Genomic DNA, 14,707 nt, shown 5'->3' with positions numbered 1-14,707 from the left:
CTCTAGTATACCATGATACTTAAAGACGTGTCGCAAAAATAATTGTGCCATATGATCAGCCTTTATTTTCTTTCTCACTGGAATGAATTGGGCTTGTTTGCTAAACCTGCAAATGATAGTCCATATTCCATTATTCCCTGTAGCTCAAAAATAAAGTCCATTACAATGCTCTGCCAAGGCCTATCTGGAATAGGCAAGGGTTGCAACAAACCCTGCATCTTTTGCCTATCATGCTTTCACTTTTGGCATATGATACATGTCTTAACAAACTGTTCTACATCATGCCTCAAAGCTAGCCAATAAAAGAAATGCTCCACTGCCTTGACCGTGGCATCAATATCTCTGTGTCTTGCATATGGAGGAGCATGACTTTCAGTGGTAACTCTAGGTTTTAATTGCTTTGTGACACACAGTCCTCCATGCATCATCAAAAATCCATCTCTTACACAAAGTTTCCATGCCTTTGGCCATTGCAAAGCTGATCATAAACATTAGCAAAGTTTGAATCGGCACATATTGCTCTTTCATGGCATCCAACTCAGTGTGAAACCATATTGATAGCCGACAACTGAGGTTTACATGACAGTGCATCGCTTTTCCCACTCTTTCTCTGCGATCTGTTCCTCTTTCCAGCCCTATTTTTCAGATCTGCCCTGATTTTCAGCTTTATTTTCAGATTTACCCTTTTTCTCAGCCTTTTGACTCTTTGACATGTGACTTGGCATCATCATCATGGAATCCTGCATCCTTTCCATGTAGCAATGTGTCAATTGTAGTAGCAGTTTCTATAAGTTGAGACATGCTGGAAATAGTGGACTTAATGAAAAATTCCCGAATACCCTTTGGCAAACCACAAATATACTTCTCCACTTGCTCATGGAGGGGTACTGTGCGATAAGAAGTAACTAACAGCAATGCATCCCAAAACTTCTTATTATACTGATCCAAGTTCTTGCAGTCTTTGGAATTCAACTAATTCCAAGTTGTCATAATGTCTACTTCAAAGGTACTTGTCAACCAATTTGAAGCAAACATTTGCTTGAGCTGGATCCAAGTGGTAGGTGACTTCCCTTGAATAAGAAGTGTAATCTACCACTGCAATGCATTTTCCTTCAAAAATGTGGCTACTTTGCGTATCTTAGATGCCTTTGTGAAGTTGCCTCTAGAATAGGCTGCATCAAACTGCTGAATAAAAACAAGTGCTTTCAGCCTATCTTGTGCACCACTGAAAGGCTCAAACTTCACTCTTTTGCCATCTTCATCATAGTTTTTTGGCGGACCTATGGGAGTCAAGTTATCATAAATGGGCTGCTGCAAAAAGGGTGCATTGGCTATATTTGCATAAAAACTAGCACTATCTGAAGCACCTACATGACCAACACCAAATCCTTGTGCTCCAATAGTCCCTGGGGGTGCCAGTACATATCCATATGGCCTGCTTTGTGCTCCAAGCCATGCATTGGCTATTGCATACCATAGGGATTTGTGCCATACATTCCTGTATGTGGTGCGTGTCCAATCATAGCATGAAAAAATGGTACTATCACCAAAGTATCCTTGCTGTCCCATGCTTGGATGTGCATAATTGCCTTGTTGTCCATGTTCCCATGGATTGACACTACCAAGTTGGCCATGCATTTACACTTGTTGCCCCACGGATACCAACTGTTTGTGCTCATTAGGCATTTTGGGCTCTTCTAAAGAAGGCTCAGGCATTTCCTTCCGTTCTTGTGGCTATCATGAAGCTGTAGAAGGTGTCTTCTTCTCTTTGCCTTTGCTGTCCTTCTTTGGGGCATTCAAGAATTGAGTAAACTGGGGATCCTTTGCCAATTCAGCAAAAAGATTTGCTGCTGTACTTATTCGATCCTTGAAGTTATTATCAAATTCTTCAGCCCCTTGTTGTTCATCAGCCTCTTTATGCATTGAAGTGTCAACATTTGGGTCATTTCTCACATTTTCAGCACGCTGTCCATGTTGGGAACCATGCCAAACATCAGTCATTGCATTTCTCCCTTCACCACATGATTGACCAAGGAGTGATGTATCCTCTCCACTTGATCCCGTATCACTATGTGAAGACATGATTGTTGTAATTCACTGCTGAGAACAATTTCAACAATAATGTAATAGTCCCAAGTTGCTAGCTTAATTGAAGAAGAAGTTGATGCATAATGGGATTCTCCCAATCCCTTTCGGTATTCCAACTCCCCTTGCTGTCCAAAGTGACCAGTAAGTCTTCAATCTATTTTGCCCTTGATTTGGGCACTTAATTGGCCTTCACCCACTTCATAGACAATGGAAATGTCCCAAATTCAATGGCTGGCTAGTTCTCCACCTGAATTTAGCTGAAATTCACCTTCAGCCCTGAAAAATCCAAGTCTTGGAGTTTCCAAATTTTGGCACACTTCTCGAGACTGCTGCTAAACTCTAATTTTTCCTAGAAATTAGGGTTTACAGCAAAGAAATTTGCAATATCTCAGCCTCTAAGGCTCCAAATGCTGAGATCTTCGGAGCAAGGCTGTGAAATGATTGGGAGATGAGAGAGAAATCTGTAGAGAGAGAAAATTCAGAGTTTTGTCGCAAAGAATGACTGAAAATTAGTCAAATGCAGCTACTGCCCTGCCACAACAGCTTGTAGATATAAAGAATTGAAGACAATCAGTCATTTACTGCTGCTACCCTATCTTAACATCCTGTAGATGCTATCATTTGCTATTGATTGGTCTTCTCCTATCCTTGGCTACCTCAGAAGATTCTCCAATGGCTGCAAATCAGACCGGCACGATCTCCTCTCTCTTTCTTGAAGGCTAAATACACTAAAAATGCTCTCTTCGGCCTCTAAAGACGTTTTTCAGTCTTGCATGGGCATTTTTGACAAGTGGTAGTCTTCCCAAATGGTTTTTCCAGCATTATCCATAATTAAATATTAATTTTCAGTCTTTAAATACTAAAAATTAATATAATAATTATTTCGGTGTCGTGAAAAATAATCTGACTAGCCAATAATTAAATTGGCTAGGCAACTTCCATTCCCGAGTGTCTTTGCGCCATTTTTGACCGTCAGATTGGCGTCAGGTATTATACGCCACTTCTCTAGTGTCACCAATTGACACTTATGGCCAAATGAATGACCTAGGCCAACAACTAGTACCAGATACCACCAAGTACTTGTGCGGCATAACTTATAGTAACTTTTGCCTTTGACATCCCGTGATTTCCTTGGGTCTCGGGCTCGTAAATTTACTCTAATCCTAGTTGCACCTCACATGTGCAACATTTACCTAATCATGTGATTAAAAATTAATCCACACATTAAGTGAGGTTTCAAAAAAACATGTCCTCATGACACGTAGCCTTTCGTTTTCAAGTCTTCTGCTGCATTAGACACACACACATTTGCATTATTGTAGTTTTTAGTGCATCTCACTACTGATCTCTATGATTGCAGATCTTGTTTTCTTTTGCAGATTTTGTTTTCAGTACAAAGCTAACATGCAGGTTTGTCTAGTCCCACTTGAGTTGGAGACATGGGTTGTGTACCGTTCCATTCATGGTTCCATCTACCTGGAGTTTTGCTTTTCTATTAGCATGGAGGCTTTCCCTCTTGAGGTGGATCGTATAGCATCTCTCTTGATGCTATCATGACGGTAACTTCTACCTTGCTCTTGTTGAGAAACCCTTTATCCTTCACTCGCAGTTTGCGTTTTTGTGTTTTTGCGTTTTGCGTTTAGGGTTTGCAGCTCTAAAAAGGGACGCCACCCTAGATTGACTATGCCTATTTATAGGCCACTCTCTTATTCATTCCTCACAGTTGATCCTTGAGTTCATCACTCCCACTCTCTTCGTTAGTCTTTTGACACACTTTCTCTTCCATCATCTCTCTCTCCTCTCCTACCACCATCTCCACACTCTCTTGGCGCCGGCCTTTATCTCTAGTTGGCTGCGTTTATGGTGGCAGTGTGCTCCTCTTGAGCTAGCGTCCATTCTCCATTGTTGGTGACATCATCTTTTGTGCTCCTACACCTTGCGTTTGGAGTTCACACTCTCTTGGCGTCAGCATTCACCCTATCTGGCGTCATCCTCCACCCTTTTGGCGGCTCCAGCTTCTTGCGTTTGGTAGTCAGGGAGGTTCCTCACCATTTGGCGTCTCTCTCCAGCAAGCATCACCTTCATTAGAGGCAGTTGCACCTTACGTTTGGCTCGTGACTGCTTCCCACCTTTTTGACGTCACTCCACAGTTGGCGTTTCACTCCCAGAGGCTGTCTTTATTTGCGTTTTCAGCATCTGGCTCATCCTCACCACTTGGCGTTACTCCTAGCAATCGGCGTCACTCATCTGGCTTGCATTTGCAGATAGAGGCTTCATCGACTGTCTCCCTATTTGTAGGCACCACTCTTTATCCTTGTGTTTGCAGATTCAGAGGCTCCTCACCCTTCGATGGCAGTCTCCCTGCTCTAGGTGACATCTCATCTCGTATTTGTAGACTTAGAGGCTTCTTCGGCAGTCTTTTTGCACTCCAGGGCTTCCTTTGTGCTACGGCACCCTTGTATCAGATTCATTTCATCAGCATGATTCATCTTTCATCATCTTCTGTATTACTTTTCTCTCTTAGTGTTTGCCGTACACACACTGTGTTTTCCCTTGCAAACCCTACTCTCTTTGGTCACTTAGTCATTTTGACAACTCTTCTAGTCGAGATGCTTCTTCTCATCATGGTTTTTGGCACCACACGAAGACCAACATTTGGCTCCTCTCCCTCCTTCTGTGTTGCCATTTAAGATTGAGAGGGGGTTCCTATCCTCCTTGGTATTTTGTAGGTTTCGACACTTATCTTTGACATCGGCCTTCTCTCCCTCATTGTACCTTTACCTTTTGCATTGCATGATTTCATTATCTTTGTACTAGGTTGCTTGCAAGTAAATAATTTTTCTACGAGGGACATTGTCCAAGTGGCACCTGCTGCATGAGCATTTCAAAGCATGTAGCATTCTCATTGTGCAAAGCACCACTAGACGGATCCTAAGCTATTTCCACTGGTAGTTTGTCCACCATACCACCATTACTTCCTCACCATTCCCTCGTCATCGATATCCTCGAGTGGATGGGTAGCTTGTCTGTTTTGTGATGGGTTGGACCTAACCATCCCTTCTCATTCTCTCGTCTTCTACTCACTTGATCACAACCCATCTCTCACGTAAAAAATAAAATAAAATAATCAAAGTTCATTGTAGTTCCATCCGCCTTTGTAGGCTTGGTAGGCCATTGGGCAGCCGATGAGCACCCTTTGTCCAATGCCCTATCCTCTCTGGGGTGACTACTTGGACTCCCTTGGTAAGATAACCATCACCTTTGTAGTCTTGGTAGGCCACTGGGCAACCACTGTGCACCCTTTGTACGATGCCTTGGTTACTTTGGGGTGGGACGCCTTGGGCGAATTGGGTTGGCCTTCCTTTCTCACCCTATTTTGGGCCTGAGAGGGGGTGTTGAGCTAAGAAATGCATTCTCTATTGATTAGCCACTTAAACACCCCCAAAACGAGCTTAATTTAATGAAAACTCTAAAATGGGGAGCTGTTCGAGAGAGTTCAATGAAACTCTAATTTGGGAGGGTCCATTCTCATCTATAAATAGATGGGCTTCCCCCTTTTAGCCTCCGTCCTATTTGTGCAGGCCCTCACTCTTCAGTGGAGCTTTCAGCCACCATCAGTCTTCTACCACATGGCTGTCCAGTCTTTGCGACTATTGTGACTCTCTCTCCATCAGCCCTTGCAGTGCTGTGGTACCTTCCTCCTGGTTGCTATTTGGCACCCTTTCCTCTGCTGCGTTTGACCCTATTCTTCATCGCTAGCATCTCCACCATCATTTGTCTTCTGTGTTTGCACCTCCAATGTGTAGGTGACAACTGGCAGCCCATTTCCCTCATCAGGCGACCTGTTGCTGCGTTTGGATCTCTCCATCACTTGGCAGCAGCTGGCGACATCACTCCTCCTGGCAGCACTCCTCCTGCATGTGTTTGGTGCTTCGGTTCTCCTGACACTTGCGTTTGCTGCATCCTCTTCGTCCTACACTCCGATTGGTGGTCACAGAGTTGGGATCTGTCTTCGGTGGATATCACTCTCCGACACACTACTCTGCCCTTGGGCACAATGTATACTCTTACATTCATTTACAGCATTCATTCACTTCAGAGTTGTGCTCTTTCTATCCCCCCTTTTGTTTGTGTTTGAGTTTTGAGTTTTGCATTTAGGGTTTGAGTTTTGCTTTGTGTGTCTGTGTTTGTCTCATTGTGCTTCTGTTGTGATGCTACACTTGGTGTTTCCTGAGTGCAAACCCTAGTAGTGCCTCCACAGTCTTCTTCACAATTATGACTTGTTATTCTTTTACTGGCATGACTTGGAAAAAAGAAGTGTGCAGCTGGTTAAACATTAGCTATATAGAAACTTTTTTGTTTTGTGTGGTTTTACAAAAGGGGAGGCATTTATTGGAGCAGAGCTGTGTCTAAACCTATGGCTTTATTTTCCCCGAGAAGACAAAGGGTATTTATACATATATATGACATTCTCACATTATCACAAAATTGCCAGGGATGGAAGTGTATGTTTTGTTCAATCTTCTTCTGAGATTTGTGTTTGCAGAGATTGGAGGGTGGTTTTAGTTGCTGTACATCTTTCTCCTTACTCTGCCAATATTGCATTTCAAGGCGAAGGTGGAACAACCTACCGCTAATGCCGGATCTTTTTTTGCTGTTAATATTACCAGCATTTGACATGTACTTTATGGAATGCTTTTATGAACTTGTTTGTGTCCCCAAAAGCACTAGAGCTGATAATTGGATCAAGGCCATGGGTAAAGATGGTCACACATTGAAATGTTTGACAGTGGCAAGCAAGAAGAGCAGCATATAAACGGCATGGTGTGATAATAACTCCCTGATAGTTTTTGCTGCATACCATGACATTCATTGTGTGGGTTTGAAATTTGTTTTGTGATGAGTAGTCCAGCTTTCCCTGTGGAGTAATGTGGACCTTGATCTATTATGGTTTTCAATTGAGCAATTCGAGAGGCAATGTTATAAACAGTCTCTTAACAGTTCATGACAGCAGTTAATATTTGCTTTTGTGACCTGTAGGAAATATAAGATGCTGTAAACGCACAGCCTTGGAGTATGACAGAAAGAAACTTAGTCTGCTAATGCTTAAAGGTGCACGGCAAGTTACTTCAGAACAGATTGACCTTGCCGATGCTTGTATGCAGAAAATATCACGGCTCGACATATAGAACTCCTACAAGCTTGATTTCATCTCAATCTTGATGGGAAATGAAGACAACAGTTTGTGGTATGCTTATGATTTCAAGGTGTTAGCTGTATCACATCTCTATGGGTGAAAATGGGACCGGGAAACTGATTCGTGCTTCTACACTGAAAGAGGGACATGGATGCATAAATTCTGGGCAGCTTGCTCTCTTCATCGGATGAGAAACCAGGGTGTTCTCACATATACTGAAACTTTGAAAAACATTACAACAGGGTGCATATTTGTTTGTAAGCTCCAGCCCTTGAAAGGACCAGTATCTTGCCTCTTTTGAGAGAGAGAGAGAGAGAGAGAGAGAGAGGCTTTACGAAAAAAAAAAAAAAAAAAGAGAGAGAGAGGCAGAGGCCTGCTCCATTGGCAGCTTGACATCATTGAGCTAGCAGATATTCTTCCTCCACAGTATTTACTTTCTTAGCACATTATAGTTTCTTTGGTCTCTTGTCGGTTGTATAGACAGTTTGTATTTGTCATGTTGTACTTCTGAATTTTGTGTTTGTAGTAATTAATACAATTACACACACACAGAGAGAGAGAGAGAGAGAGAGAGAGAGAGAGAGAGAATCTTCTGACCAGACGGATATAGCGCAGTTGGTTAAGTTGAACGTTTAGTGACCAGAAGGTCTTGGGTTCAATTCCTACATTCTGCATGGTCATTTAGTATAGGTGTAGAAAAAGGGAGATTTGAATCCATGTCATGGGTTAATCAAACAAGTGGCTTCCAACTAGGGTAGCTATTTTATTACGGGAAAAAAACAAGTCTTCTTCACTGGCAGTTTGGTATCATGTAGCATGCAGGCATTATCACAAGGTATAATTTGGTCTCATGGCATATTTCAGTTTTTTCAGTTCCTCTACTGCCCATTTAGTTTATTTGTCACTTTTGTCCTTTTCTAGTAATTAATATAATTACCCTTTGCAGAGAGAGAGAGAGAGAGTTTTTACAAAAAAGAGAGAGAGAGAGAGTGTGTGTCTCAGCCCCTCCTCGACACCCCTCTTTCCCAACCCACACAAGCTTTTCCCTTTCTCTTCTATCTTTTAACCATCTATCAATCTCTCTTCGTGTCCATGGAAAAACCCACCCTTGAAAATTGATGAGGATTCAACTGAAAAATAGTTTTTCATGATCAAATAAAACCTTGATGTGTTTGATGCATTCTTTCTTTGAAACAACACATCCTAACTGCATGTGAGTACTAGGTTTTGTTTCATGCACAAGCAGGGGAACTATACCTTAGCCTTTTTCTTTTCAGAAAAAATCAATCAAAATCCATCTTTGTTTTTGTTTTGTTTTTTTTTGGGGGTAAGACAAAAGCTGGTCAAAATGCACATGGGCTGCATGCACACTGGAGAGGAACTCTTTGAAGTGGCATGGGGAGGAGTGGAGTTGGAGAGCATTCCCTTAGGATTTGTTAGATCTTAAAGTATTCTTCATGTATTTGAGTTGGTTTCTTTGACTTGATTAGCACCTCTTTCTAGTAGTTTGTATTGGTGCAATAAATTTAGCATACTCTATATTAGGGCCATTTCTTTGTAAACATTGTTTCCATACTTCAAATATGTTGAAGTGGTAGAATGTATTAATGCAGAATCCTTCATGGATTCAAACATCGGTAACATTTTAGGATTAAAAAAAAGAAGCATTGGTTTTCCTTCTCTTTTTCATAATCAGATACCACCTCTTAGCAACCATTCAAGGGGGTATAACCATTCAAGGGGGTATACTTATGTTGCATTACAAGCACATCATCTTGCATAAAGATTTGAAGTGTAATGGTTTTTGAGTGATCAACCGTAGCATTCAATTCTTCACAAAGATGACCATCAATATAATGTTTGAAGTTTGCAATTCTAGTCATAAGGAAGGTGGTTGGTCTTGCACTCAAATGTGGAGAAGACATCCATTAGTTGTGGTAATGTGAATGCCTATGTAGTTCTTACCTTTGTCAAAAGCTTTCTAAATATCACATCAGTGTCTTCATGAGTGCAATGAACCATGAAGAACCCTAGCAAAACCATTGTCAATGTTTCCTTGGCAACTTAACAATGTTAACAAAGTGAAAATGTATCAATTTTTGTTAATTAATATCTAGTGTTCAAGCTGAAGTAGTAAGTTGGTTGCTTGTAAGGCACTTTTTCTCTATCCTAAAGTAATGGCCCTTTCTTGTACGTGTCAAATTTGTTTTCTACTAGATTAAGGATATTGAGAATCTTTTTTGATATTAAGCTATTAAACAAGTTACATTGCAAATGTGGTATGCCATCATGAATACTTTTTCTAAAAGCATGATTATCCACTTTTTCTAGATGATGTAGGTAGTGTGTTGATGAACCAATGGTGAGGTTAGGATTGACAAGCCAAACCCTTATTTGCAAAACCATTTCATCCATGTCCATGTGTTATCATGCTAGTCAGAGAAACATGTATTGGATTGCTCTATTAGTTTCCTTACATTGAATCTTCAAACTTTAAATTTTGGTTTTTGCTTGGTTCTTTCTTGTATAATGCATAGGCGTGTTTGTGGCTAGATTGCAGGAATCATCCATCATTCATAATACGTGTCAATATGACTACTATTGTGGCATGTGCATTCTTTGCTCCTAATGTAATCTATCTATCCTCTTGATACTTTGTAGGTGCAAGTTGAAGCTTTAATGTTGTGTACTTTGGAGAGCCCACATTTTTGAGTTAAAATTGACATGCTTAAATTGAGTCTTATATCTTGTTGAATGTAGACATGGACATCTCCTTTTCATGCATGTACGTTAATGTTGTGTTTATCTTTTACAAACTATCTACATGCTTATAGAAATTTGGTGTTACTAGTTTAGTTTCTCTATATTCATCTATACTTGGATGGCTTTTACGAGGCATGAGTAGCATTATTAGGGATAAATTCTTGTATAAATTCCTTACCCAATTCATTGTGATTCCATCCTTTCCTAACAATTCTTGTGTTTCCATGCATTGCTTGTTATCTCTCTTACTCCAAATCTTATATCTATAGAAAGATATTTTTGGGAGATTATAAATAATATACCATGCTTTGTTATATAGTTTAACTCAATCTCTCCTCTATAATCCCTAGCTAAAGGAAAATCTTGTGATATCATAGACATGTAACTCTTGTATTCAATCATAGGTCCCAAAACTTATGCTCCAAATTTGTGTTTTTGCATTGGAGCAACATTTGCAAATTGTTAATATTTCATTTTGCATTGGTTTATAGAGAGTAACATAGCCATACTTCCTTGAGGGGGGTATAATAAAGTGAGCTTTTCGTTTGGAGATTTTTAAGCTATATTTCGAGCTTTTTAATGTTTGGGCTAAGTTAGGAGTGCTAGTGATCACATTTTGGGGCTTATTCCCTTAAGTGAAATCTATGCACATTTTTTTCAAATGACACCCATATTGCATCATATCCATTTGAGAGGAAGATGTTTAATCTAATTTGCACTATGGAAATACAATGGATTGATGCATATGGGGGAAGATGAATATGTGTCAAGTTTTGAGGCAAAAACATGATACATACAATTGTGAAATAGTGATAGGTAACACTAATTCATACTTTTATTTTATTAGTTAAGATCTTGCACATAACCATGATGTATTGGAAAACCCTTCTATGATATGATGATCTACTTATAACCTTGGTGTATTGGTTCTTCTCAGAGCCACAACTGTCCACTCCAAGTTTATAATAATAACTTGTAGTTCTATAAGTACATAACCATGATTTATTGAAAACCCCTTCTACTTATAACCTTGGCATATTGGTTCTTCGCGGAACAAATTCATAAGTTCTATTAAACTTAAATACTTCAGTTTTGCTATTATCTTTCTTTATTTTACTTACTTTTTATGCATCTCTTATTAATACAATTGTTAAAATTATCATTTGAATTGTAATGTATGTATATAAAAGTCTTTTTTTCTCTCTTTGCTAGACACATCTCATGCACAAACACACGTGGACATAAGTGATGATATGACGCTTAAGCACTCACATAGATATTCTTCTACGTATCTTGCAAAGTCAACTTGGATAGAGAAAGAAATTGACATTTGATGCCAAATTTATGAGAAGTCGCTTTAAATTATATGTAGCCATTATTCATTGATTTGAATGTCCTTATCTCAAGAGCCAAATATGCTTACTTTCCAACAAATTGTCACTAGATTGGGATATACTTTGTCGTGTTTTAGAGGCATCAATTTCAAATGAAAGCATAGTAAGGATAAATGAAAACAATAGTATCGTAATTAAAAAATATAGGCAAACGAATTAATAGCAATTATTTACGAAGGTAGTGATTTCTTTCTTCATGGAGATTTCATTTTTCCACTTGTCAACAATAGAGAGTTTGTAATAGATTGAGAAAACTAAATTTTTGATGAAATTCCAAACATAATTTGTTAAGCACTCTCTAGTATGGAGACAAAAGAAGATGTCATACTATATATACTTTGCTTCACAAAATCTAGTTAAGTGCAATATGTGATAGACCCTTATTTACTTTGCATATTAAAACTTAACAGAGACAATTATATCAGTAGCCTTTGTAAGGAGAGAACAAAGTATAGATTCTAAAATATACATACATATGAACAAAAACCAAGTGTGTGTGTGTGTGTGTGTGTACACACGCACACCCAAAGAGAGAGAGAGAGAGAGAGAGAGAGAGAGAGAGAGAGAGAGAGAGAGAGAGAGAGAGAGAGAGAGAGAGAGAGAGATTATCTGTACAATCATAAGGGTATATAGGGATAGCTAAACACATATAGCTCTACATACATTGTTTTATCAAATAGTATATATTAGAAAAAATAATATAGTGATAGGGATATGTAGAACTAGATGAACATATCTAACTCTACATAAAATTTCAAAAAAAAGCACAAAATCATTTCTCATTTTGAATATATAGATAAAATAAATAAATCATAGATGCATGTATGCTAGAGTATAATAGTCATGCATGCACATCTCTATAACATGATTTAAAATTTCTAAGAGTTTGAAATTATTTGGATTTTGGTATGTTTGACCTTAAAAATGACCCCAAAAGACCTGCACATGGAAATAGTGACTGCAAATATGATTGTCTAGAAATGGTCAAATATTTTATTCCTCCCTATGGCCAATAACTAGTGGGCGAGAGCACCCCTTATATAAGTACAAACTATGTAGTCATATATAAGTGAAGATAACAAAGAATAAGGGCAATCTTCATTGTACCCACTAAACTCTCTTCTGTGCTTCTCTCTCTCTCTCTCTCTCTCTCTCTCTCTCTCTCTCTCTCTCTCTCTCTCTCTCTCTCTCTCTCTCTCTCTCTCTCTCTCTCTCTCTCTCTCTCTCTCTCTCTCTCTCTCTCTCTCTCTCTCTCTCTCTCTCTCTCTCTCTCTCTCTCTCTCTCAATCCTTTTGCACTCTATAGCTTAGACCTCACATCCCACCATTGCTTCCCTTAGTATTAAATATCACTTTTCACGATTTAAGTGAGGCTACATTCTTGTAGATGACTTTGTCTAAGAGTTGAGACACCTTCAAGATAACCATTAGCAATTCAACACATTTAGGTGGTGTTACGAGTGCTAATATTGAGAGTAGTTTGCTCACTGAGAAGGTAAATAGAAAGAACAATGCAAGTTCAAATAACTCTAGTGTAATTGTGAGAGGAAGATCAAAATCCATACTAAGTTCAAAGAACAATGCAAGTTCAAAGAACTCTAGTGTACTTGCGAGAGGAAGATCAAAATCCATACTAAGTTGTCTTTTCTTAAAAGATTGCCCAAAGAAATAAAAAGTTACTTCTACATAAAAAAATACTAAATAGAAGAATGAAACAAAAATCAATCAGCCACGTATGAGATTCTCATGAGAGAGAAAAGTCAAGGAGTAAGTCTCCTAGCAAGAAGAATATGGAATGGTCTTTTTGTAATAAGAAGGGATATATAAAGAAATATTTCTACAAGTGGAAGGGTAAGCAAAATAGCAAAGAGAATAATGAGGATGATGGTAAAAAGGAAGAGAAGTCCAAGGCAATGATATAAGAAGTTAATGCATTTAATAGTGATGATGAATATGTCTTGTATGTTCTCTTTTGATGATGCATTACTAGTTACCATGAATGATAGCATGTCACATAATTGGATTTTGGACTCAAGAGCATCACTCCATGCCGCTCTGCATAGAGAGTGATTCACTACTTATTATATTGAGAGACGAGGATGAATTCGTGCTGGTAATAACTATGCATGTGGCATTGTTCGTATAGGGGATGCACATATGTCATTGTTTAATGGATTTTCTTTTCTCTTATAGAATGTATGACATATTCCAAACTTGACTAAGAGTTTGATTAGTATTGGATAGCTTGATGATTGTAGTTATAGGATGATCTTTGGAGATCATGTATGAAAAATTTGGAAAGGGTATATTACTATTGACAAAGGGTATAAATTTGGTACTTTGTATTCTTTGCATGTTTCTGGGGTTAAAACCCATGTTGTAGTTGTCAACGAATAACCATTAGTCTCTTTATGGCATTGGCATTCAAGGCACATGTCAATAATTGGAATGAAAGCTTTGTGCCATTTGAATTATCTTTCATGTTTGATCTTTTCAGAGCTTAGTTGTTGTGAGCATTATCTTTTTTGTAAACAACCTAAATTGTCTTATAAGAGAGTGATGGTACTAGAATATCATAGTACTTGAATTTGGTTCATAATGATTTGTGTGGCCCTATGACTATGGTTTCATTGGATGGGAGCTTCATATTTTATCACTTTCATGATGATGCTATTAGAAAGGTTTAGGCTCTTTGTAAGAATAGTGATGTGCTAGATATATTCCAAAAGTTTTTAGCATTTGCAAAGACATGGAAATAAGAGGCCATAATATTGACATATAAACATAGGTACACATTTAGACAAATAACTCTCTTCTCTTCTCACCAGACTTTGATGATGAAAGAATTGTACTTAGTCCATCACTCTTGCAGACCCTCGTGATAGGAAAAGATACCCAATTTCTTGCTCTATGGCCCACCATACATGCAGTTCTTCATCCCTTGTGTGGCCTACCAAAATATGCTCTTGTTGATAGAAGAAAATGCAACTCATGGAATCATGCTATGCAATTTAGATACACAATGTTCGCAAAGAAAAAGTACAAAATTTACATAGTTTTTATATATAGGAGGGAGGTACCACATAAAGAGGTTATTTATAGATTGAATAGAAAGGGGTCGTGTTTTATTTAGGAAAAAATTAAAGATGACCATATTTATAAACAAGTCTTGAATGCTTGTGATGTAGATGTTATACATGTAGTGAAATCCTTGGGGTAAAAAGATTAAGTACTTAAGAACTGACAATAATGGTGAATGCACTTCT

The 14,707-nt window shown here is 38.6% G+C and overlaps 1 protein-coding gene across 1 annotated transcript in view; it reads left to right on the top strand.

Annotated features, from left to right (window-relative positions):
* Positions 1-7,767, top strand: part of EMB1687 (ribonuclease P family protein / Rpp14 family protein) — a 33,019-nt gene extending 25,252 nt beyond the window's left edge. The window contains exon 3 of the mRNA XM_087672731.1: positions 7,129-7,767. Coding sequence (XP_087528857.1) covers positions 7,129-7,277 — 149 coding nt within the window. The 3' untranslated portion in view covers positions 7,278-7,767. The remainder of the gene's footprint in view (positions 1-7,128) is intronic.
* Positions 7,768-14,707: the final 6,940 nt, after the last annotated feature.

Source organism: Lygodium microphyllum, chromosome 30 (assembly GCF_053477565.2).
Source record: "Lygodium microphyllum isolate KBCC chromosome 30, Lygodium_microphyllum_v1.1.10, whole genome shotgun sequence".
NCBI classification, from domain to species: Eukaryota; Viridiplantae; Streptophyta; class Polypodiopsida; order Schizaeales; family Lygodiaceae; genus Lygodium; species Lygodium microphyllum.
This window is presented reverse-complemented; position numbering and strand designations above follow the sequence as displayed.